Below are 25,090 nucleotides of genomic sequence, written 5' to 3' on the forward strand. Positions count from 1 at the left end.
TTCAATGTCCTCAATGGTAAAAACTAGAGCTAATTATTACCTCTAAGGCCTGCAGAAAATTAGGAAAGTAGTATAATGAAATTCAGGCTTCCCTAGTGGCTCAGGTGGTAAAAAATCTGCCGGCAGTGCAGGAGACCCAGGTTTGATCCCTGGGTCAGGAAGATCCTCTGGAGAAAGAAATGGCAACCCACTCCATTATTCTTGCCTGGAAAATCCCATGGACAGAGAAGCCTGGTGGGCTACAGTCCATGGGGTCGCAAAGAGTGGGACACATCTGAGTGACTAACACAAATGTAATGGAAATCACTTGACTGACACAAGTCCACAAACTAGATTCCTGACATTTCTTCCTTCTTTTGCATGTTCCGATACAACTCCTCCAATTCCCATCTACTTATCCTGGGAAATGGGAAAAAAACTAAGATTTACAAGCCCTGGAGAAAAGGCGATTTTCAGTCAATAACCTACCCATTTTCTCAAGAAGTCTACATTGCAATTCATTTTGGAATTAGTTCATTAGTGTTAACTGGTGTACATTCATAAGAACTTTCATTTAAAAGCTCAGTATATTTCTTTGTTTTCACTGTTTTTTAGGGATCCTAATCTCTTACTCTCCCAGGAGAGGAATACAAAGAATATTATATAACCAGTCAGTAGACTCCTAGTATTAGGAAAAAAAAGTCTCCAAATATCTGTTAAAATGCTATTGGTAAGAGATTTGGCAAGGTGATGATTACACGTGAGTAGAACAGCAGTTTCCATAATAATTTTCTGGGCTGTGAACAGATTTTGAAAAAAAAAGAGTGCTTAGATGCAGCCTAATGAAGGTACTCATTAACCTTAATAGCATCAGGTAGAGGAGAGGACGAGTTTGGAGGGGGCATGGATTCAGGCCTTCAGAGTCATTTTATAAGGCACATCCAACAGTGTTGTTTTCTCAGTCACAAATGAATATAGGCAGTTATCTGCAAAGAATTCTCTATAAATGGAAATTTGTTTTTTAAAGTCTAATTTTCTAATGTTATGTTAATCATATGTTAAGTATTTAGCATGTTCAAGGCATTATAATAAACATAAGGATAAGATGTCCAAAACATGAAATTTATAGTCAATTTAGAGAAAACATAAATAAAGGTACCGAATTTTAATATGATGACAAATGCAAAACGAAAAGCATCAACATGTTACCTCTATGAGAGCAGAAATCTTGTCGTCTGGTTGACCTCTCTGTTCCCACAAATCTAACAAGTTATTTGTTACCCAATACTTGTTCAGTGAATAAGAAATAAATGTCACAGAATTTTGTAAGCAGAGAGGAACTATTAAACCAATGGGAGCTTGAGAAAGGTTTTAATAAGCTGCATTCAAGTTCAGTCTGTCTGCTTGATAGATGAATTGGACTTTATCAAATCAGGAAAAATGTGAGAGGTTGAAGGGGTGACTCTCCATGAAGAGGGAACAGCACACTCAAAGGCTTGGAGGTGTGAAAGTCTGATGTACTGGAGGAATAAGAATCAAGTACAGTGTCTCCAATACACAGTATGCATGTGACAGCTTCAGCAGTACCAATATAATCATGCTAAGTAGGACTAAAGAGTTCAGTGATCAAGAATAACTGTATGTGCCTGGCATACCCAACACTACCCCCACCTCCCTAATACACACACGCACACCTGACACAAATTTAATGACTACTAACTTCTCAGAGTGGGCTTCCCTGATAGCTCAGCTGATAAAGAATCCACCTGCAACGTAGGAGACCCTGGTTCGACTCCTGGGTCAGGAAGATCCCCTGGAGAAGGGATAGGCTACCCACGCCAGTATTCTTGGGCTCAGATGTTAAAGAATCCACCTGCAATGCAGAAGACCAGGTGGGTTGGGAGATCCCCTGGAGGAGGGCATGGCAATCCACTGCAGTATTCTTGCCTGGAGAATCCCCAAGGACAGAGGAGTCTGGCAGGCTAACGTCCATGGGGTCGCAGAGAGTCGGACACGACTGAATGACTAAGCACAGCACAACTTCTAGGAATAGTCATTCTGATTCCTACATTTTTGGTCTAGTATTGCTCCTTCTGACACTTTGAGATGATTTGTTTATGTTGTTTGCCCATGGCAGATGTCTCCCCAAGAACTCTGCAGAGTTATACTAAATAATCATGCTGCCATTTGAGAGTTCAGCTAATGAAATCCTTACCCATTGTATGTGATTAGCCTTCCATGTAAATAAATCAAGAGACAATAAATGTAAGAACTAAGTTTGGGAACACCCAGAATACTAATTGAGGTGATGGGAGAATAAATCTCTGGAAGGCAGGACCGGAATGCAATTTTCAGTAAGTGATGATTCAGTGACTGGGAACCTAATGAATTGTACTGTTAATAGGAAGATTGAGTAAAAAGAGAAGAGGATGTTCAGTCTGAAGGATAAATGAGGAAACTTCCAGTGGGCTAGAAATCAGCATTGCCCATTCAAGCAGGCCGTGTCTAATGGACTACCGGCTCCTTGAGGGCATGTATTGGAAGCTACCACAGTATCTGTGCAATTTGAATGTGCATAATATGCATTCACATGCTTATTAGATTAATTAATTGGAATAAAAAGGACATGGAGACTGTTACTGGAGGATCACTTGGCTCAACTTTCCGTGTTACACAATTTGTTGTTTTCCATAGCAATAACTTAAAACATATATTGAGGATCTTCCCTGGTGGTCCAGTAGTTAAGAATCCCCCTGCCAATGCAGGGCACATGGGTTTGATTCCTGGTCTGGGAATATTCCACATGCCATGGGGTAGCTAAGCCCGTCGGCCATAGCTAGTGAGCACGTATTCCAGAGCCTGCATGCCGCAACTAGAAGGCAGCCCCTGCCTGGTGCAGCTAGAGAAAGCCTGCACGCAGCAACAAATACCCAGACAAGCAAAATCAGAAATAAAGTAATTAACTGATTAAACAAAGACAAGCCGGGGGACTTCCCTTGTGGTCCAGTAGTTTTTAAAAAAAGAAATATTAATACGAAATGAGGAAAGAAAAGAAAGAATATATTGTCTGCGATGTACAGATTTATATTTTGATAAGAGAGACAAATTTTTAAATTATTGAGCAACTCTGTTTAACATTCAATAATTAGTAAACCTTTCTCCTTCATAATTTTCCAATAATATTTTATTACCATGGATCCTTAAGGGATTCCACATTCCAGAATTATATTTTGCAATTAAATCTACTGATTGTAAACCTTGCAGTAATTATATTACAGCCATGATCATTGGCCTCCTTTAAGTATCTATTAGTTAATATAAAAATAATTAAAATAACAATTCTAAAGTTAAAATGTTTATAAGGATATAATTGTACAGAGCATCAGATCTGTAGAGTGCTATGATTTTCATTAGTTTTATCTTTTTTTGAGTGCAAACAGCTATTTCTCAGCATACAAAATGCTAAATACAATAGTAGAAAGTGGACTAAGATGGTACTGGACCACAGCAAAGAAAATTTTTAACCTGTACTTTTTTACACTCATTAATTTTATATGCAAAGAACAGAAATCCAGGAGAAACAAAGTGCTAGAGAGCATATAAAAGGAAATTGGATCATTGCAGACCCCCTACTTGTATTCATTTTCCTCCTTTTTCAAACTCAAACCTATTTTCTATATTTTAACCTAGGATATGGAGTGACAATGTCACTTACAGTGTCATTAATGTTTCCCATAAACCATAAACATCTTCCTCTGCCCACTATTCTCCACATAATTAGTCCTTGGATTTCTGAGAATTCCTTACAAATAACCTCTTCATTCCCACTGCTACTCCTTTAGTACAACCGTCCGTTAGTCTCCTTAACCACTGTCACATACCTTCTAACTTGATTCTCTAACACTCATCTACAACCTCTCCTACCAGGAGAGGCTTTTCTGTCTCTCCTTACTATTCTTTGGAACTCTGCATTCAGATGGGTATATCTTTCTTTTTCTCCTTTGCCTTTCACTTCTCTTCTTTTCATAGCTATTTGTAAGGCCTCCTCAGACAACTATTTTCCTTTTTGCATTTCTTTTTCTTGGAGATGGTCTTGAACACTGCCTCCTGTACAATGTCACGAACCTCCATCCATAGTTCATCAGGCACTGTCTATCAGATCTAATCCCTTGAATCTATTCATCACTTCCACTGTATAATCATAAGGGATTTGATTTAGGTCATACCTGAATAGTCTAGTGGTGTTCCCTACTTTCTTCAATTTAAGTCTGAATTTGGCAATAAGGAGTTCACGATCTGAGCCATAGTCAGCTCCTGGTCTTGTTTTTGCTGACTGTATAGAGCTTCTTCATCTGGGGCTGCAAAGAATATAATCAATCTGATTTTGGTATTGACCATCTGGTGATGTCCATGTGTAGACTATCATCTCTTGTGCTGTTGGAAGAGGGTGTTTGCTATGACCGTTAAATTCTCTTAGCAAAACTCTGTTAGCCTTATGCCCTGCTTCATTTTGTACTCCAAGGCCAAATTTTCCTGCTACTCCAGGTGTTTCTAGACTTCCTACTTTTGCATTCCAGTCCCCTATGATGAAAAGGACATCTTTTGGGGGTGTTAGTTCTAGAAGGTCTTGTAGGTCTTCATAGAACTGTTCAACTTCAGCTTCTTCAGCTTTACTGGCCGGGGCATAAACTTGGATTACTGTGATATTGAATTGTTTGCCTTGGAAACGAACAGAGATCATTCTGTCGTTTTTGAGATTGCATCCAAGTACTGCATTTCGGACTCTTTTGTTGACTATGATGGCTACTCCATTTCTTCTAAGGGATTCTTGCACACAGTAGTAGATATGATGGTCATCTGAATTAAATTCACCCATTTCAGTTCATTTTGGTTCACTGATTCCTAAAATGTCAATGTTTACTCTTGCCATCTCCTGTTTGACCACTTCCAATTTACCTTGATTCATGGACCTAATATTCTAGTTTCCTATGCAATATTATTCTTTACAGCATCAGACTTTACTTCCATCACCAGTTACATCCCCAACTGGGTGTTGTTTTTGCTTTGGCTCCGTCTCTTCATTCTTTGTGGAGTTATTTCTCTCCTCTTCTCCAGTAGCATATTGGGCACCTACTGACCTGGGGAGTTTATCTTTCAGTGTCCTGTCTCTTTTGCCTTTTCATACTGTTCATGGGGTCCTCAAGGCAAGAATAATGAAGTGGTTTGCCATTCCCTTCTCCAGTGGACCATGTTTTGTCAGAACTCTTCACCATAACAGGTCCATCTTTGATGGCCCTATATGACATGGCTCATAGTTTCATTGAGTTAGACAAGGCTGTGGTCCATGTGATCAGTTTGATTCGTTTTCTGTGACTGTGCTTTTCATTCTGTCTGCCTTCTGAAGGATAAGGATAAGAAGCTTACGGAAGAGAAAAGGAAAGATAGATATACCATCTGAATGCTGAGCTCCAAAGAATAGCAAGGACAGATAGGAATGCCTTCCTAAGTGGTTAATGGAAAGAAATAGAGGAAGACAATGGAATGGGAAAGACTAGAGATCTCTTTAAGAAAATTAGAGATGCCAAGGGAACATTTCATGCAAAGATGGGCACAAGAAAGGACAGAAACACTATGGAACTAGCAGAAGAAGAAGATATTAAGAAGAGGTGGCAAGAATACACAGAAGAACTACCAAAAAAAAAAAAAAGATCATAATGACTCAAATAAACACAATGGTGTGAACACTCACCCAGAGCCAGATATCCTGGAATGTGAAGTGGGCCTCAGGAAGCATCACTACGAACAAAGCTAGGGGTGGTGATGGAATTCCAGTTGAGCTATTTCAGATCCTATAAAACAATGCTCTGAAACTGATGCACTCAATATGCTAATAAATTTGGAAAACTCAGCAGTGGCCACAGGACTAGAAAAGGTCAGTTTTCATTCCAATCCCAAAGAAAGGCAATCCCAAAGAATGTTCAAAGTACTGCACAATTGCACTCATCTCACACACTAGCAAAGTAATGCTCAAAATTCTCTAAGCTTGGCTTCAATAGTATGTGAACCGAGAACTTCCAGATGTTCAAGCTGGATTTAGAAAAGGCAGAGGAACCAGAGATAAAATTGCCAACATTCATTGGATCATAGAAAAAAACAAGAGAATTTCAGAAAAATGTCTACTCCCACTTCATTGGCTACGCTAAAACCTTTGATTGTGTGGATCACTACAAACTGTGGAAAATTCTTACAGAGATGGGAATACCAGACCACCTGACCTGCCTCTTGAGAAACCTGTATGCAGGTCAGGAAGCAACAGTTAGAACCAGACATGAAACAATGGACTGGTTCCAAACTGGGAAAGGAGTACTTCAGGCTGTATATTGTCACCCTGCTTATTTAATTTATATGCAAGAGTACATCATGAGAAACGCTGGGCTAGATGAAGCACAAGCTGGAATCAAGATTGCAGGAGAAATATCAATAACCTCAGAAATGCAAATGATGCCAGCTTTTTGGCAGAAAGCAAAGAGGACTAAAGAGCCTCTTGACGAAAGTGAAACAGGAGAGTGAAAAAGCTGATTTAAAACTCAACCCTCAAAAAACGAAGATCACGGCATCCAATCCCATCACTTCGTGGCAAATAGATGGGGAAACAATGGAAACAATGACAGACTTTATTTTTGGGGGGCTCCAAAATCACTGCAGATTGTGACTGCAGCCATGAATTTAAAAGTTGCTTGCTCCCTGGAAGAAAAGCTCTGACCATTCTAGACAACATATTAAAAAGCAGAGACATTACTTTGCCAACAAAGGTCTGAATAGTCACAGCTATGGTTTTGCTAGTAGTCATGTATGGATGTGAGAGTTGGACTATAAAGAAAGCTGAGCACTAAAGAATTGATGCTTTTGAACTGTGGTGTTGGAGAAGACTCTTGAGAGTCCCTTGGACTGCAAAGAGATGCAACCAGTCAATCCTAAAGGAAATCAGTTCTGAATATTCAATGGAAGGACTGATGCTGAAGCTGAAGCTCCATAATACTTTGGCCACCTGATGCAAAGAACCAACTCATTGGAAAAGACCTTACTGCTGGGGAAGATTGAGGGCAGGAGGAGAAGGGGACAACAGAGGATGAGATGGTTGGATGGCATCACCAACTCGATGGACATGAGTTTGAGCAAGTTCTGGGAGTTTCTCATGGACAGGCAAGCCTGGTGTGCTGCAGTCCATGGGGTTGCAAAGAGTCAGACACAATTGAGTGACTGAACTGAACTGAGTCAATAGATAACCTTATTTTATGGATATTCCAATCTAAAAACACTTTACTTTACACACACACACACACACACACACACACATATAGTTGATGAATTCATATTCAATTCACAGAAAAACAGCCCTGTACTCATGCCTGAATGCATCTGACTTTGTACGTAAGACATATCACAGATTTCTTGCCATTGGGAACTCTAGATAACATATCAGTATTATATACTTAGGGGTATTTTAAACAGCAAAACCATTTTTTAAATTCAGTTTAATTGGAGGATAATTGCTTTACAGTATTGTGGTGGGTTTTGCCAGACATCTGCATGAGTCAGCCCTAGTACACATGTGTCCCCCAGTTCCTGAACACCCCTCTCAGCCCCCGACCCACTCCACCTCTCCAGGTTGTCCCAGAGCACTGGCTGTGGTGCCCTGTATCACACATCAAAGTCCCACTGGCTGGCTGTTTTATATGTGGTAATGTGTATGTTCCTTGCCTGGAGAATCCCAGGGATGGGGGAGCCTGGTGGGCTGCTGTCTATGGGGTCACACAGAGTCAGACATGACTGAAGCGATGCAGCAGCAGCAATATACGTTTCAATGCTAAAAACACAAAATACAAAAATTTGGCACTTAATAGACAATGAAGAAAATGTCTTTATAGTAGCAAAACTGAAGCAAGAAAGCAGAGGTTCACCTGGTCCAGCTTCCGCTGTCAAGATGCACTCAAGAGACTCAAATTTTTGCCACCCTGTGTATGTCTGAGAGTGACCATAAAGGTGGCAGGAGTATTGAAATGGGGGTTGCAAATAAATTTTAGGAAACCCATGAATTTGCAAATTCAGAATCTGCAAATAGTGAAGAATGACTGTATATCAAAGAATTGGAAAGAAAGTAATGAAATGGATTATAAGGAGATGGGTAAAATGCCCACCAATTAGAAGCGAGAGAAACTGTCCAGATGGATGGAGAGATAGACAGATAGACAGAAAGGAAGAAAGAATAGATACTAAATCTATAAAACTGTTTAAATGTGCTACTTTCAGTTTCTTTCCTTATCTCCCCCCACGTTTTCTATCTAATTTGGTAAAATTTCTGTCACCCAAGTGTTCAGTTCAGTTCAGTCGCTCAGTCGTGTCCGACCCTTTGCAACCCCATGAACTGCAGCACCCCAGGCCTCCCTGTCCATCACAAACCCCTGGAGTCCACTCAGACCCATGTCCATTGAGTCAGTGATGCCATCCAAACATCTCATCCTCTGTCGTCCCCTTCTCCTCCTGCCCTCAATCTTTCCCAGCATCAGGGTCTTTTCAAATGAGTCAGCACTTCGCATCAAGTGGCCAAAGTATTGGAGTTTCAGCTTCAACATCAGTCCTACCAATGAACACCCAGGACTGACCTCTTTTAGGATGGACTGGTTGGATCTCCTTACAGTCCAAGGGACTCTCAAGAGTCTTCTCCAACACCACAGTTCAAAAGTATCAATTCTTCGGTACTCAGCTTTCTTTATAGTCCAGCTCTCACATCCATACATGACTATTGGGAAAACCATAGCCTTGACATCTTGGGCCTTTGTTGACAAAGTAATGTCTCTACTTTTTAATATGCGGTCTAGGTTGGTCATAACTTTCCTTCCAAGGAGTAAGTGGCTTTTAATTTCATGGCTGCAGTCACCATCTGCAATGATTTTGGAGCCCCCAAAAATAAAGTCTGACACTGTTTCCACCGTCTCCCCATCTATTTCCCATGAGGTGATGGGACCAGATGCCATGATCTTAGTTTTCTCAATGTTGAGCTTTAAGCCAACTTTTTCACTCTCCTCTTTCACTTTCATCAAGAGGCTTTTTAGTTCCTCTTCACTTTCTGCCATAAGGGTGGTGTCATCTGCATATCTGAGGTTATTGATATTTCTCCCTGCAATCTTGATTCCAGCTTGTGCTTCATCTAGCCCAGCATTTCTCATGATGTACTCTGCATATAAGTTAAATAAGCAGGGTGACAATATACAGTCTTGATATACTCCTTTCCGGATTCAGAACCAGTCTGTTGTTCCATGTCCAGTTCTAACTGTTGCTTCCTGACCTGCATACAGGTTTCTCAAGAGGCAGGTCAGGTGATCTGGTATTCCCATCTTTGTAAGAATTTTCCACAGTTTATTGTGATCCACACAGTCAAAGGCTTTGCCATAGTCAATAAGCAGAAACAGATGTTTTTCTGGAACTCTCTTGCTTTTTCGATGATCCAGCGGATGTTGGCAATTTTATCTCTGGTTCCTCTGCCTTTTCTAAAACCAGCTTGAACATCTGGAAGTTCATGGTTCACGTATTGCTGAAGCCTGCCTTGGAGAATTTTGAGCATTACTTTACTAGCATGTGAGATGAGTGCAATTGTACAGTAGTTTGAGCATTCTTTGGGATTGCCTTTCTTTGGGATTGGAATGAAAACTGACCTTTTCCAGTCCTGTGGCCACTGCTAAGTTTTCCAAATTTGTTGACATATTGAGTGCAGCACTTTCACAGCATCATCTTTCAGGATTTGAAATAGGTCAACTGGAATTCCACCACCTCCACGAGCTTTGTTCGTAGTGATGCTTCCTAAGGCCCACGTGACTTCACATTCCAAGATGTCTGGCTCTAGGTGAGTGATCACACCATCATGATTATCTGGGTCGTGAAGATCTTTTTTGTACAGTTCTTATGTGTAGTCTTGCCACCTCTTCTTAATATCTTCTGCATCTATTAGGTCCCTATCATTTCTGTCCTTTATTGAGCCCATTCTTGCATGAAATTTTCCCTTGTTATCTCTCATTTTCTTGAAGAGATCTCTAGTCTTTCCCATTCCATTGTTTTCCTCTATTTCTTTGCACTGATCGCTGAGGAAGGCTTTCTTATCTCTCCTTGCTATTCCCCCAAGTGGCGCAGTGGTAAAAAAAATTTGCCTGCCAGTGCAGGAGATGCAAGAGACAAGGGTTCCATCCCTGGGTCAGGAACATCCTCTGGAGGAGGAAATGGCAACCCACTCCAGTATTCTTGAGAATCCCATGGACAGAGGAGCCTGGCAGGCTACAGTCCACAGGGTCACAAAGAGGCAGTCATGACTTAGCATGCACACACACACACACACACACACACACACACACACAGAGGTCACCCTAAAGCATTACAGTAATGCCAGAATCTTAAGAGTCCACTCTAATAATGCAATGGAAAGCACTAGATAGTAGAAAGGTAAGCTCAAGTTTTTCTTGTCTATTCATTTTTGTATTTATTATTCCTTAGTTAGAGATACCCTATCATCTTAAAGCAAACCTTAAAAGCACATTTTTATGAAAATGTTAATATTTAATAATCTAAAGTCAATAGAGCACCATCTAACTTAGGCAATATGGATTGAACTTTCTTGAGACTTACATAGCAAATACTCCCCGATAAGCTTAAACAAAATAACCCTTTTCTGTCCACAGATACTAGAATTTTCTGTTTACACACAAACTATGTTACAGTTTTTATTTTGCTGTTGAATGGAAATCCCTAGAACAAACCTGTTTTTAAAATCACCTTACTTATATACTACTGAAAAAAAGATCGTCTTTTACTATATTAAATGTAGAAATTAATTTCTGAAAAAAAAAAAAAGAAAAAAGCTGAAGAATGTTATGAGAGAGGAGTAAATTAACAAACTGGTTCTGACTTTTTAATGGAAACATTACCTCCAGAAAAGTTTATCAAGACAGGATTTTTACAATCCCCATTAAATTCAGTGAATGAATTCTAAAAGGTAAATTGGACCCATTATAATCTTAACATTTCTTATGTAATACTCATAATCACAGTATTACATAAGAGCAAGCTAGCACTAACAAAAGGAGCAATTTAAATTTCCCCTTCTTGGAGAACGCCGCTCCGGCTGACAAACAGGGCTTCCTGTCCCATTTGCAGCACGCCCATGCATCTCCTCGAGTGCCAGTGAGACCCACACTCTCCTATCAGTGATATAATAAACGCTCCAAAACAGAGCGAGAAAATGAAGCAAACAAGCCCACTTCATTTCAACTTGTCAGCTTTAAATAAAATCTCTGCAGCTGAAAATGAGAAACTTGAGGGAAGACAATGTGTGAAGTAACCACATTCAACATGGGGACAAAACATATTCCATTACTTTTTTATCCCTGATCTGCCACGAAAGTTTTTGAAATTTCAACACAGATCATTTTTAATAAAATCTTTTCTTGTCAAGGAGGACTTAAGAGGAAGAAATTGCTTATTTTTTCTGTTTGTTTATTTTTCCTCCTTTTCCTTCACCCACTGATGCCTTCGGAAAAAATCTCAAGTTATCCGAAGCCCCTATGATATCTTAATGAGTAATCTATGACCTTTGGAACAACTCTCATTATCAATTTTTAAGTCAGAGTTAGTATACCAGAACACAGTGAAAAAAGTACATGCTTTTTTTTTTTTAACTTATTCTAATTTATTACTTACATATTACTTACATAATACCTTACATAATACACAGATTTTATATCCAAAATATTGGAGCATGCCCTCTGCTTACCAAAATAAAAAGTATAAAAAACAAAAATGCATTGGGAGGAAGATAGAAAGAAATGAACATTCCAATAAATAGGAATACCTGAATATTGGTGAAATAAATAATGATTGTTAATGTAAACCCTTTCACTCAACTTTTCCCAGTACCGACTCCCCCTCACCCAGCTTATCTCCAAACCCGTTCCTGCCGTGCATTCAGGAGGCTCCATTCTGCTCTTCCCCTCAACTCTCTCCATGTCATCTCTTCTTTCTTGGTGGTTACCCATTTGTCATTGTTAAATTCCCCTTGACTTTATTTACTTCTCCTGAAAGGGCACGTGTGCCTCTTTAAAGCACGGCTGCTACCGCTGGGTCCCAGCAGACACACAGCATAAGCTGTGCATATTCCAAACGAGAGGGAGGATGGGAGAAGTCAGACACTTTTATCCTGAATGTCCCAAGGTGTGTCCAGATTTCATAGAAACACATTTTCATGTTTTTTATTTCCAAAGTTTTATCTCATGTATTTTCCAAATAAGCTTAGAATACTCCTTCTTATTCTTACACTGCTATAATAGAAACTCTCCAATTTCAAACTCTTGTTTTGAAATTTCTAGGTTACTTTGAGTGATCAGTTCATAGAATGATATTAATGTTGAGGAGTATGATTCCTGTCACCATCGTTGATAGCCTATTGTTAAGAAGTTCTTTCAGTGACTCTAGTGTAAAAAGACGCTTGCTCCTTGGAAGAAAAGCTATGACCAACCTAGACAGCATATTAAAAAGCAGAAACATTACTTTACCAACAAAGGTCCGTCTAGTCAAAGCTATGGTTTTTCCAGTAGTCATGTATGATGTGAGAGTTGGACTATAAAGAAAGCTGAGTGCCAAAGAATTGTTGCTTTTGAACTGTGGTATTGGAGAAGACTCTTGAGAGTCCCTTGGACTGCAAGGAGATCCAACCAGTTCATCCTAAAGGAAATCAGTCCTGAATATTCATTGGAAGGACTGATGTTGAAGCTGAAACTCCAATACGTTGGCCACCTGATGTGAAGAACAGACTCACTAGGAAAGACCCTGATGTTGGTAAAGACTGAAGGCAGGAGAAGAGGATGACAGAGAATGAGACGGTTGGATGGCACCACCAAAGTGATGGACGTGAGTTTGAGCAAGCTCTGGGAGTTGGTGATGGACAGGGAGGCCTGGCATGCCGCAGTCCATGGTGTCACTAAGAGTCAGGCACGACTGAGAGACTGAACTGATACTGATAATAGAAAACATGATTTAATATGTGTATTTTACATGTATCCTTAGTAGAGAAGTACCACGGGATAGGAAAGAGGATATGGACTATAAGGACTTCAGTTTGGGCTCTGATGAATCAATATTTAATCGAATGACCATAATCAGAGAGTTTCTCTTGTTTAACCACTCAGGAAAATCCCCTGAAGTAGGAAATGGCAACCCTCCCCAGTATTCTTGCCTGGAAAATCCCATGGACAGAGGAGCCTGGCGGGCTACAGTCCATGGGGCCAGAGAGAGTCATGCACGAGTGATCACACACACACTCACACATCATTACATGTAAAATGTAGGGAAAAATGAATATCATAGGATGGTTAAATTAACATTAGGTATATTTTAGAAATATTTTTCAGTTTTACTTTATGATCCTTATCATGATTTATTATAAAGTATAGGAAAAGAAATATACTTAAAATTAATTTAACCTAGCTATTAAACATTCAGTAATTAGTGTGAACGGTGATATACAACTTTCATGCTTATACTACGTTTTACAACCAGTGAAATTCTGCCAAAACCATAAGGTTATTCTCTGCAGTTCAAGGTAAGTGAGACTGATATCTTCTAGCATTCTTAGATGCAAAGTGTCCACTGTATTTTGCACTTTGTATCCTACCAAGCTGCTATCTCAATAATCACGTAAAAAAAAAAAAATAATCACGTAGTATAATGTAAGACCACAGTGTGGCCTGAGTGCCATTTACTGACGAATGTTTTCAAAACGATAGCAAACAGCATTGTTTTCTCAGACGAGACCTGTTCTGAGCGGAGGGGTTTTTGTTTCCCCACAGTGACGGCTGGGCGGACAGGTACGATGTGACAGATGGCTATCAACGAGAAGCTGTTGGTGGAATCACAATCAAGCTCCAGTCTCCCGATGTCAAGTGGTTTGATGATTATTATCTGAAGCTCCGGCCAGAAACAAACCTCCGAAACCCTTGGTTTCAAGAATTCTGGCAGCATCGCTTTCAGTGCCGGCTGGAAGGGTTTGCACAGGAGAACAGCAAATACAACAAGACTTGCAATAGTAAGCAGATTTATTCTTTCATTTCAAGTGGGTAAGGCTCAGGCTCCAATTTAAGTAAACTGTGTTATGAGGATAGCGGCTGTCATCTGAGAAAGGAGGGCTGTTACGTACAGTGGGTGCTGCTTCTTGGAGACATAAGAACACATAAGAGAGTAAATGTTCACTCTATTAAGATTTCAAACTGTTTCTATCATTCAGGATATTGGCAGTCTGCCACAAAGCTAATGTGAGCTCCAGAAAGGAACTCTTCTTGACATCTTTGAAGCCAAGAACTACATTCTGGTTATTTTTATTATCTTTAACAATTAGCACAGTGGAAGGCACATAGCAAGGGTTTCCTGTATGTCTGAAGAATGAATGAGTGAATGCTGAAGGATGGAGCCAATTCCTACTTCCATTAATAAAGTATAAAACAGCAGCAGGGATTTGCTATGTATAATGATGATGTTCCAGGAGACATAAACTAAGCTGAGCCATTCAAATTCTTTATGAGGATTCACAATGTACCAAACATTGCTTTAGTTGTAAGGGTAACAAGATGAGGAAAACTAGATCCTGCCCTCAAGCGATTTATTGTCTAGTTAGGGAGATCACAATGCCAACAAAAATTGCAATTTGGTGTTGTAAGTGACATAGTAGGAATTTTAAACAAAGCGCTTGGTCAGTTTTATTTGTAGCAAATCCAACGGGAATTTTGACTCGTAATAACCAGATAGGGTCAATATTGATCTGTAAGTCAAAGTGCAAAGGTTAAGATTTGTTAAAACCAATAAAGGGTTTGCTAAGACAGATTTATCCCACATTGTGTAACGAGCACTTCATATGCATTTGCAAAGAAATGAAATGTTGTAGTTGGTGGTATAATGCCTTTATCATGATGCTGGAACAGAAGACTGTACTGGAGCAATGAGGTTAAGGTTGAAATTCTAGCCCATGAACTAATTCCAGTCTACAGAGAAGCTGTCACCAGCACCAAAATGAGGAAAATAGGAACAGTGTAGGGACTTTTTATAATGCATCTCCTGAGTTCACGTCCATACCGTTTTTTCTATCAGTCCCTTCTTTTGTGAAATGAATGAAGTAGTAAGTGCTGATCTGTGATTATTTTTAAATGTCAGTATTTGGAAAAATGAGAACATGGCAGCCTCAGTAAGTTCCTAATCTAGCAATGGTGGAGAGGAGTGCGGGGGTGTGGGATGGTACTGCCCAGTGAAATCCAGAAATCACAGAAGCCTGGTGTGAGACTACATTTGCTTCTCTCCTGCTTTAACTACTGCTAACTCTTGTCCAGAATCTTCAGATGCTTATTCGTGTCCTTTGTTTTTATGTTTTATTTTCATGAAAAAAATATGAATACACAGGACTGTGATTTCTGTTTCACAATTTTTTTCACTTATTTTCATTAGTTGGAGGCTAATTACTTTACAATATTGTAGTGGTTTCTGTCATACATTGACATGAATCAGCCATGGATTTACATGTGTTCCCCGTCCCGTTCCCCCCTCCCACCTCCCTCTCCACCCGATTCCTCTGGGTCTTCCCAGTGCACCAGGCCCAAGCACTTGTCTCTTGCATCCAGCCTGGGCTGGTGGTCTGTTTCACCCTAGATAATATACATGTTTCGATGCTGTTCTCTCGAAACATCCCACCCTCGCCTTCTCCCACAGAGTCCAAAAGTCTGTTCTGTACATCTGTGTCTCTTTTTCTGTTTTGCATATAGGGTTATCGTTACCATCTTTCTAAGTTCCATATATATGTGTTAGTATACTGTATTGGTCTTTATTTTTCTGGTTTACTTCACTCTGTATAATGGGCTCCAGTTTCGTCCATCTCATTAGAACTGATTCAAATGAATTCTTTTTAATGGCTGAGTAATATTCCATGGTGTATAGGTACCACAGCTTCCTTATCCATTCGTCTGCTGATGGGCATCTAGGTTGTCCCAAGTTTATATTTTTCATAGTTCTATCCAGTTTCTTTTTTAATTTGTTTAAATTTTATTTTACTTTTAATTGGAGGATAATTACTTTACAATATTGTGATGGTTTCCACCATACATCAACAGGAATCCGCCATAGGTATACATACATCCCCTTCCTCTTAAGCTCCCTCCTGTCCCCACCCCATCCCACCCCTCCCTCTAGGCTGTCACGGAACACTGGCTTTGGGTTCTGTGTGATACAGCAAATTCTCACTGTGTGCTCAGTCACATCTAACTCTTTGTGGCCCCATGGACTGCAGTCCGCCAGGCTCCTCTATCCATGGAATTCTCCAGGCGAGAATACTGGAGTGGGTTGCCATTCCCTTCTCCGGGGACTCTTCCCCACCCAGGGATCAAACCCAGGTCCGCCGTATTGCAGGCAGACTCCTTACCGTCTGAGCCATCAGGGAAGCCCAAATGTCCCCTGGCCAGCTACTTTACATATGGCAATATATATGTGTCAATGCTACTCTGAAATCATCCCACCTTCTCTCCCCCACTGTGTCCAAAAGCATGTTCTCTGTCTGTATCTTCACTGCTGCCCTGCAGATAGGTTCATCAGTACCATCTGTCTAGACTCCATATATATGGTTAAAATACAACATTTGTCTTTTTCTTTCTGACTTCACTTTGTATAATAGGCTCTAGGTTTGTTTACCACATTCAAACCAACCTAAATGCAAAAAGTGGTGCTGGGAACAGAGGGCAGCTACATGTAAAATAATAAAATTAGAACACCTCCTAACACCATACACAAAAATAAACTCAACATGGATTAAAGAAACACCTAAATGTAAGACTAAAAACTGTAAAACTCTTAGAGGAAAACATAGGCAGAACCCTCTTTGACATAAACCACAGCGAGATCCTCTATGACCCACCTCCTAGAGTAATGGAAATAAAAACAAAAATAAACAACTGTGACCTAATTAAACTTAAAAGCTTTTGCAAGGAAAGCTTATGAAGGAAACTAAAAGCAAGGTAAAACGAAAACCCTCAGATTGGGAGAAAATAACAGCAAATGAATCAACAGACAAAGAACTAATTTCCAAAATATTCAAGCAGTTCATGAAGCTCAATACCAGAAAAATAATCCAATCAAAGACTAGGCAGAAGATTTAAACAGACATTTCTCCAAAGAAGACATATGGATGGCTAATAAACACATGAAAAGATGCTCAACATCACTCATTATTAGAGAAATGCAAATCAAAACTACAACAAGGTATCATCTCACAACAGTCAGAATGGCCATCATCAAAAAGTCTGTCCAGTTTCTGAAGGACACAAACTTCTGTCTTCCCTTGAGATTTGGGGAGCATACAGCCTCTATGCACTGATGCCATGATTGTATACAGATAACTCTATGTAGCTGCATTGGAGGCATTTTGGAGGGTCAGCTGCAGATCCAATATTGTTTCCAGTTCCTCTTTAGTGAGGAGTTAGTGACAACCCCTAAGCAGTGTGGCTAAGTAAATTTTTCCCGTTGGTCTTCGCCCTCTTTTGTACTAATATTCTTCCTCCCCAACTCCTTTTTGTCTGAAATGTCCTCTCAGGAAATAATTCTTTGTTTCTCTTAATTTTTTTTCCCCCTATTGGAGGCCTTTTGACATACAGTCTTGAAAAACTCTTTGATTTCCATGGAAACACTATTTCTATAGAAATTATTCTATAAAATTCTCCATTTGAAATTGTTGCTACAGCTCTGCCTTTCTCATGAGCACCCTGATGTGATTTCTCTGCTCAGGGGCTGATTCTCACTCTAGTTATGGAAAAGCATTCTTTTAGTCCCACCCCTGTGGAATCTTATCTGTCAACAGGTGTCATTTTGTACATAAAGATGAACACGGATATGTAATACCTCTGTTATTCTTCTCAATGAGAGAAGAACTGTCATTATCATTAAAGATAATAAAACCAAGAATTAGATAAAACAACTTGCTCAGGAAAACACTAGAACTGAGAATCAAACTCAGATTTGTCTAAATATTTGTCTTATATTTAGCCTATATGCTACACTAAGTGAAAGACACTCAGTTGTGTCCAACTCTTTGCGATCCCATGGACTATATAGTCCATGGAATTCTCCAGGCCAAAATACTGAAGTAGGTAGTCTTTCCCTTCTTCAGGAGATCTTCCCAACCCAGGGATTGAACCCAAGTCTCCCACATTGCAGGTGGATTCTTTACCAGCTGAGCCACAAGGGAAATTCATGCTACACTAGAGAGAGAGAATACTTCAGTTTTAAAAATCATGGTCAAATTTGCATTTTATAATAGTTAACATATAGGTCAAAAATACAAAAAAAAAGAAATAAATATTAAGATTATTTGTATATAACTATGGAATGCAGTAATAGATACCTCAATATTCAGTAACCTCTACTTTTGACCATATTTCCTTATTTACTCAAATGTCCTTTCAGTACACCAATCTACATTTTCAAAAAGACCCCAGGTAGTTTATTCTGTAACCCTACTGAATATGAGTAGCGTGTTCCAAAATATACTTTCATCAAGCAGTGTGCATAAGACAACCACTTTTGAGTTGGAGAGGTAAGTTCCAGTTTACAATTCATGACAGGCAAGAAATCTTCACCGTATTCACTCTCTATAGTATCCAAATCTAATAGATACTTCAAAAAGCAAAATGACTTTTTAGGAAGAGTGGAAATACTCATAGCTGAATAACTGCCATTTTTTTTTAAGAAACTTCCTGAAAGGCAAAATATAAGTGCTAGAAGTAGATGAATCTGAATCTAAAATTAGCAGTAGCATTATACAGAATGAACTAAAGAAAAGCTCTGAGTAACCAGAAAGTTTAAGGAAAACACTTAACACTGAATAAGTAGCAGAGCCATCTTAGAGACCAACTCCTAATGATAACCCTATATGCAAAACAGAAAAAGAGACACAGATGTACAGAACAGACTTTTGGACTCTGTGGGAGAAGGCGAGGGTGGGATGTTTCGAGAGAACAGCATCAAAACATGTATATTATCTAGGGTGAAACAGATCACCAGCCCAGGTTGGATGCATGAGACAAGTGCTCAGGCCTGGTGCACTGGGAAGACCCAGAGGGATCGGGTGGAGAGGGAGGTGGAAGGGGGATCGGGATGGGGAATACATGTAAATCCATGGCTGATTCATGTCAATGTATGACAAAAACCACTACAATAAAAAAAAAAATCCCAATAGACTACAGCTAGGTGATTTTTAAAGAAATCTGGATGGAAAACCATTGTGACTAATATTAACAGCACAATGATCATGGCAAAACCACTAACATTACCTTAGTATAATTTTCCCAGGACAGTTTATTTTTCTTTAAACTAATGATTTATAGTAACACCTGGATAGCAGTCTTTCATATAGCCTCTTCCGGTTTCCCACTAAAGTATTGATGACTGTATCAATAACAAAAGTAAAACAATAGAAAACTCATGTAACAACAATCTTTGAGAAAGGCAGCCATCACAATGGCAGTGCCTGGAGGACTTCCACTAAATAGCCATAATGCCTATGAAATCAGATACTCCTACAACTAGAAGGAAAAAGTTGATATAGCCTCAAACCACAATGTACATACACACACATACTTGTATATGTATACACATACACACCCAGATAAGCAAAATAGTTAAGTATGAAAAAGAAAACTATGGAGACAAAAGAAATCACTGTAGAGGGATTCAATTCAGATAAGTCACTCAGCCATATCCGACTTCCCGCAACCCCATGGACTGCAGCACGCCAGGATTCCCTGTCCATCGCCAACTCACAGAGCCAACTCAGACTCACATCCATCACATCGGTGACACCATCCAACCATCTTAATCGTCCCCTTCTCCTCCCACCTTCAATCTTTCCCAGCATCAGGGTCATTTCCAATGAGTTGGTTCTTCATATCAGGTGGCCAAAGTATTGGAGTTTCAGCTTCAGCATCAGTCCTTCCAATGAATATTCAGAACTGATTTGCTTTAGGATTGACTGGTTGGATCTCCTTGCAGTCCAAGGGACTCTCAAGAGTCTTCTCCAACACCACAGTTCAAAAGCATCAATTCTTCAGTGCTTAGATTTTCTTAATAGTCCAACTTTCACATCCATATGTGACTACTGGAAAAACCACAGCTTTGACTAGATGGACCTTTGTTGGCAAAGTAATGTCTCTGCTTTTTAATATGCTGTCTAGCTTGGTCATCACTTTTCTTCTAAGGAGCAAATGTTTTTTAATTTCATGGCTGCAGTCACCATCTGCAGTGATTTTGGAGCCCATGAAAATAGTTTGTTACTGTTTCCATTGTTTCACTATTTTCCATGAACTGATGGGGCCAGATACCATGATCTTTGTTTTCTAAATGTTGAGTTTTAAGCCAACTTTTTCACTCTCCTCTTTCTCATCAAGAGGCTCTTGAGTTCTTCTTTGCTTTCTGCCATAAGGGTGGTGTCATCTGCATGTCTGAGGTTATTGGCATTTCTCCCAGCAATCTTGATTCCAGCTTGTGCTTCACCCAGCCCAGCATTTCACATGACGTACTCTGCATATAAGTTAAATAAGTAGGGTGACAATATATAGGGTTGATGTACTCCTTTCCCAATTTGGAACCAGTCTGTTATTCTGTGTCCAGATCTAACTGTTGCTTCTTGACTTGCATACAGATTAGGAAGGTTTTACTCAGAAAAAGAATGATAGAGTATATGAGACTGAGAATATTTCATGTTTTTTTTTCCATGTTGCTGTTGTTTAGTCACTAAGTTAGTGCTCAACGCTTTTGTGACCCCATGGTCTGTAACCTGCCAGGCTCCTCTGTCCATAGGATTTCCCAGGCAAGAATACTGGAGTGGGTTGCCCTTTCCTTCTCCATGGTGGTTTTAATTAAATAAAAATTCTTAAATTCCATGTGTTAAAAACATAATAAAGTTAAAAGAGAAAAAAAGCCAATCTGTCAGTCTAAATATTTATTTTCTTACAAGAATAACCCATCCAACTTTAAAACATAAAAATAAAAAAACAGACAAATGTACAGTGGATATATTAGCAAATGCTTCACAGAACAATTAGAAATCATTAATAAACATTAGAAAAATTCACTCATTATTGAGAAAAGTTCACTCTCATTATTAATTGTAAAAATACAAATGTTCTTTATCTTTCTGTATTTTCCAAACATTCCAGAACGATATGTTATTTCTTATCCAAAAAAAAGAAGACAAAAATAATGTTTTCAAGTTATTATTTAAGGACACTTCACCCCCAACACACATTTTTTGAGGCATTTTCATTTTAATGTGTGTTGTGTGTGTATGTCATAGAATAATGTATATATATTAATAGTAATTATATAAAATATACAACTCAAGTGAATTTATGTTTTATGAATTTTTATATCTATATATACATATCTCTGTAAATACCATCCAAAGCAACAATATCAAAAAGTTCTCTCATACCCAATCCCAATCAATAACATGCTCCATTAATATAAAATTTTTTTAAATTATTTTTTAATTGAAGGATAATTGCTTTACAGATTTTTGTTTCCTGTCAAACCTCAACATGAATCAGCCATAGGCATACATATACCCCCTCCCATCTCCCTCCCCATCCCACCCCTCTAGGTTGATACAGAGCCCATGTTTGAGTTTCCTGAGACACACAGCAAATTCCTGTTGGCTCTCTATTTTACATATGGTCATGTAAGTTTCCATGTTACTCTTTCCATACATCTCAGCCTCTCCTCCCCTCTCCCCACGTCCATAAGTCTATTCTCTATGTCTGTTTCCCATTGATGCCCTGTAAATAAATTCTTCAGTACTAAGTTTCTAGATTCTGTATATATGCATGAGTATATGATATTTATCTTTCTCTTTCTGACATACTTCACTCTGTAAAATAGGCTCTAGGTTCATCCACCTCATTAGAACTGACTCAAATGTGTTCCGTTTTATGGCTGAATAACATTCCATTATGTATATGTACCACAACTTCTTTATCCATTAAACTGTGGATGGACATCTAGGTTGCTTCCATGTTCTAGCTATTGTAAACAGTGCTGCAATGAACCATGGAATGCACGTGTCTTTTTCAAATTTGGTTTCCTCAGGGTATATGCCTAAGAGTGGGATTGCTGGGTCAAATGGTGGTTTTATTCCTAGTATTTTTAAGGGATCTCCATACCATCATCCATAGTGGCTGTATCAATTTACATTCCCACCAACAGTGCAAGAGCATTCCCTTTTCTCCACACCCTCTCCAGTATTTATTGTTTGTAGACTTTTTGATGATGGCCATTCTTAATGGTGCGAGGTGATACCTCATTGTAGCTTTGATTTGCATTTCTCTAATAATGAGCGATATTCAGCATCTTTTCATGTGTTTATTAGCCATCTGTATGTCTTCTTTGGAGAAATGTCTGTTTAGGTCTTTTTCCCACTTTTTTATTGGGTTATTTGTTTTTTTGGTATTGAGTTATATGAGCTGCTTGTATATTTTGGAAATTACTCCTTTGTCAGTTGTTTGATTTGTTATTATTTTCTCCCATTCTGAGGGTTGTCTTTTCGCCTTGCTTATAGTTTCCTTTGCTGTGGAAAAGCTTTTAAGTTTAATCACGTCCCACTTGTTTACTTTTGTTTTTATTTCCATTACTCTAGGAGGTGGGTCATAGAGAATCTTGCTTTGATTTATGTCATCGAGTGTTCTGCCTATGTTTTCCTTTAAGAGTTTTATAGTCTCTGGTCTTACATTTAGGTCTTTAATCCATTTTGAGTTTATCTTTGCATACAGTGTTAGGAAGTGTTATAATTTCTTTCTTTTACATATAGCTGTCCAGTTTTCCCAGCACCATTTATTGAAGAGTCTGTCTCTGCCCCATTGTATATTCGTGCCTCCTTTGCATAGGTGCATGGGTTTATTTCTGGGCTCTCTATCTTGTTCCATTGGTCTATATTTATGTTTTTGTGCCAGAAACACACTGTCTTGATGGCTGTAGCTTTGTAGTATAACCTGAAGTCAGGAAGGTTGATTCCTCCAGCTCCATTCTTCTTTCTCAAGACTGCTTTGGCTATTCAGGTACTTTGGGGATTCCATATGAATTGTGAAATTTTTGTTCTAGTTCTGTGAAAAATGCCTTTGGTAATTTGATAGGGATCACATTGAATCTGTAGATTACATTTGTTAGTATAGTCATTTTCGCAATATTGATTCTTCCTACCCAGGAACATGGACTATCTCTCCATCTTTTTATGTCATCTTTGATTTCTCTCATCAGTGTCTTATAATTTTCTGTGTACAGTTCTTTTGTCTCCTTAGGTAAGTTTATTCCTAGATATTTAATTATTTTTGTTGCAATGGTGAGTGTGATTGATTCCTTAATTTCTCTTTCTGATTTTTCATTGTTCGTATATAGAAATGCAAGAGATTACTGTGTATTGACTTTGTATCCTGCAACTTTGCTAAATTCATTGATTAGTTCTAGTAATTTTCTGATACTATCTTTAGGGTTTTCTATGTACAGTATCATATTATCTGAAAACAGTGAGAGCTTTATTTCTTCTCTTCTGACATGGATTCCTTTTATTTCTTTTTCTACTCTGATTGCAGAAAAACTACAGATTCAACCAAAACTATGTTGAATAATAGGGGTGAAAGTGGACACCCTTGTTTTTTCCTGATGTTGGGGGAATGCTCTCAGTCTTTCACCATTGAGAATAATGTTTGCTGTAGACTTAATCATATATGGCCTTTTTTTATGGTGTATTAAAAAAAAAGTTGAGGTAGGTTCTTTCTATACACATTTGTTGAAGAGTTTTAATCATAAATGGGTGCTGGATTTTGTCAAGGGCTTTTTATGCATCTATTGAGATTAATATGTTTTTTTATGTTTCAGTTTGTTAATAGGGTGTATCATATTGATTGATTTGTGTATATAGAAGAATCCTTGCATCCCTGGAATAAACCCAACTTGATCTTGGTGTATGAGCTTTTTGATGTGTTGCTGAATTCTCTTTGCTAAATTTTGTTGAAGAGTTTTGCATCTATGTTGATCAGTGATACTGGTCTGTAATTTTCTTTTTGTGTGTTGTCTTTGTGTCATTTTGGCATCAGGGTGATGGTGGCCTCATAGAATGAGTTTGGAAGTGTTCCTTCCTCTGCAATTTTTTGAAAGAGTTTTAGAAGGATAGGCATTAGCTCTTCTCTAGTTACTGACAGAATTCTACTGTAAAGCCATCTGGTCCTGGGCTTTTGTTTTTTGGGAGATTTTTTATCACAACTTCAACTTCAGTGCTTGTAACTGGGTTGTCCCTACTTTCTGTTTCTTCCTGGTTTAGTCTTGGAAGATGGAACTTTTCTAAGAATCTGTCCATTTCTTTCAGGTTATCCATTTTATTGACATAAATTTGTTCAAAATAGTCTCTTATAATCCTTTGTATTTTGGCATTGTCTGTTGTAACCTCTCCTTTTTCATTTCCAATTTTGTTGATTTGATTCTTCTTTTTCTCTTGATGAGTCTGGCTAAAGGTTTCTCAAATTTGTTTATCTTCTCAAAGAACCAGCTTTTAGTATTATTAAGCTTTACTATTGTTTCTTTCTTTTTCATTTATTTCTGCCCTGACCTTTATGATTTCTTTCCTTCTGCTAATATTGTGGAGTTTTTTCTTCTTTTTCCAGTTATTTTAGGTGTAAAGTTAGGTTATCTACTCGATGTTTTTCTTGTTTCTTGAGGTAGGATTGTATTGCTATCAACTTCCCTCTTAGAAATGCTTTTGATACATCCCATAGGTTTTGCGTTGTTGTGTTTTCACTGTCATTTGTTTCTAGAAATTTTTTGATTTCCCTTTTGATTTCTTCAGTTCAGTTCGAAGTTCAGTAACTCAGTCATGTCCGACTCTCGACCCCATGAATCGCAGCATGCCAGGCCTCCCTGTCCATCACAAACTCCCGGAGTTTACTCAAACTCATGCCCATCGAGTTGGTAATGCCATCCAGCCATCTCATCCTCTGTCATC

The 25,090-nt window shown here is 38.7% G+C and overlaps 1 protein-coding gene and 1 long non-coding RNA gene across 4 annotated transcripts in view; one reads left to right on the forward strand and one right to left on the reverse strand.

Annotated features, from left to right (window-relative positions):
* GRM5 (glutamate metabotropic receptor 5) overlaps positions 1–25,090 on the forward strand; it is a 598,074-nt gene that overhangs the window by 409,338 nt on the left and 163,646 nt on the right. For both annotated transcript variants that reach the window (XM_043451882.1, XM_043451883.1), the window contains exon 4: positions 13,869–14,104. In XM_043451882.1, coding sequence (XP_043307817.1) covers positions 13,869–14,104 — 236 coding nt within the window. The remainder of the gene's footprint in view (positions 1–13,868; positions 14,105–25,090) is intronic.
* The window catches only part of LOC122430928, a 262,437-nt gene that overhangs the window by 78,339 nt on the left and 159,008 nt on the right, over positions 1–25,090 (reverse strand). The gene's annotated exons all lie outside the window — the stretch shown is intronic.

Source organism: Cervus canadensis, chromosome 29, assembly GCF_019320065.1.
Source record: "Cervus canadensis isolate Bull #8, Minnesota chromosome 29, ASM1932006v1, whole genome shotgun sequence".
Taxonomy (NCBI): Eukaryota; Metazoa; Chordata; class Mammalia; order Artiodactyla; family Cervidae; genus Cervus; species Cervus canadensis.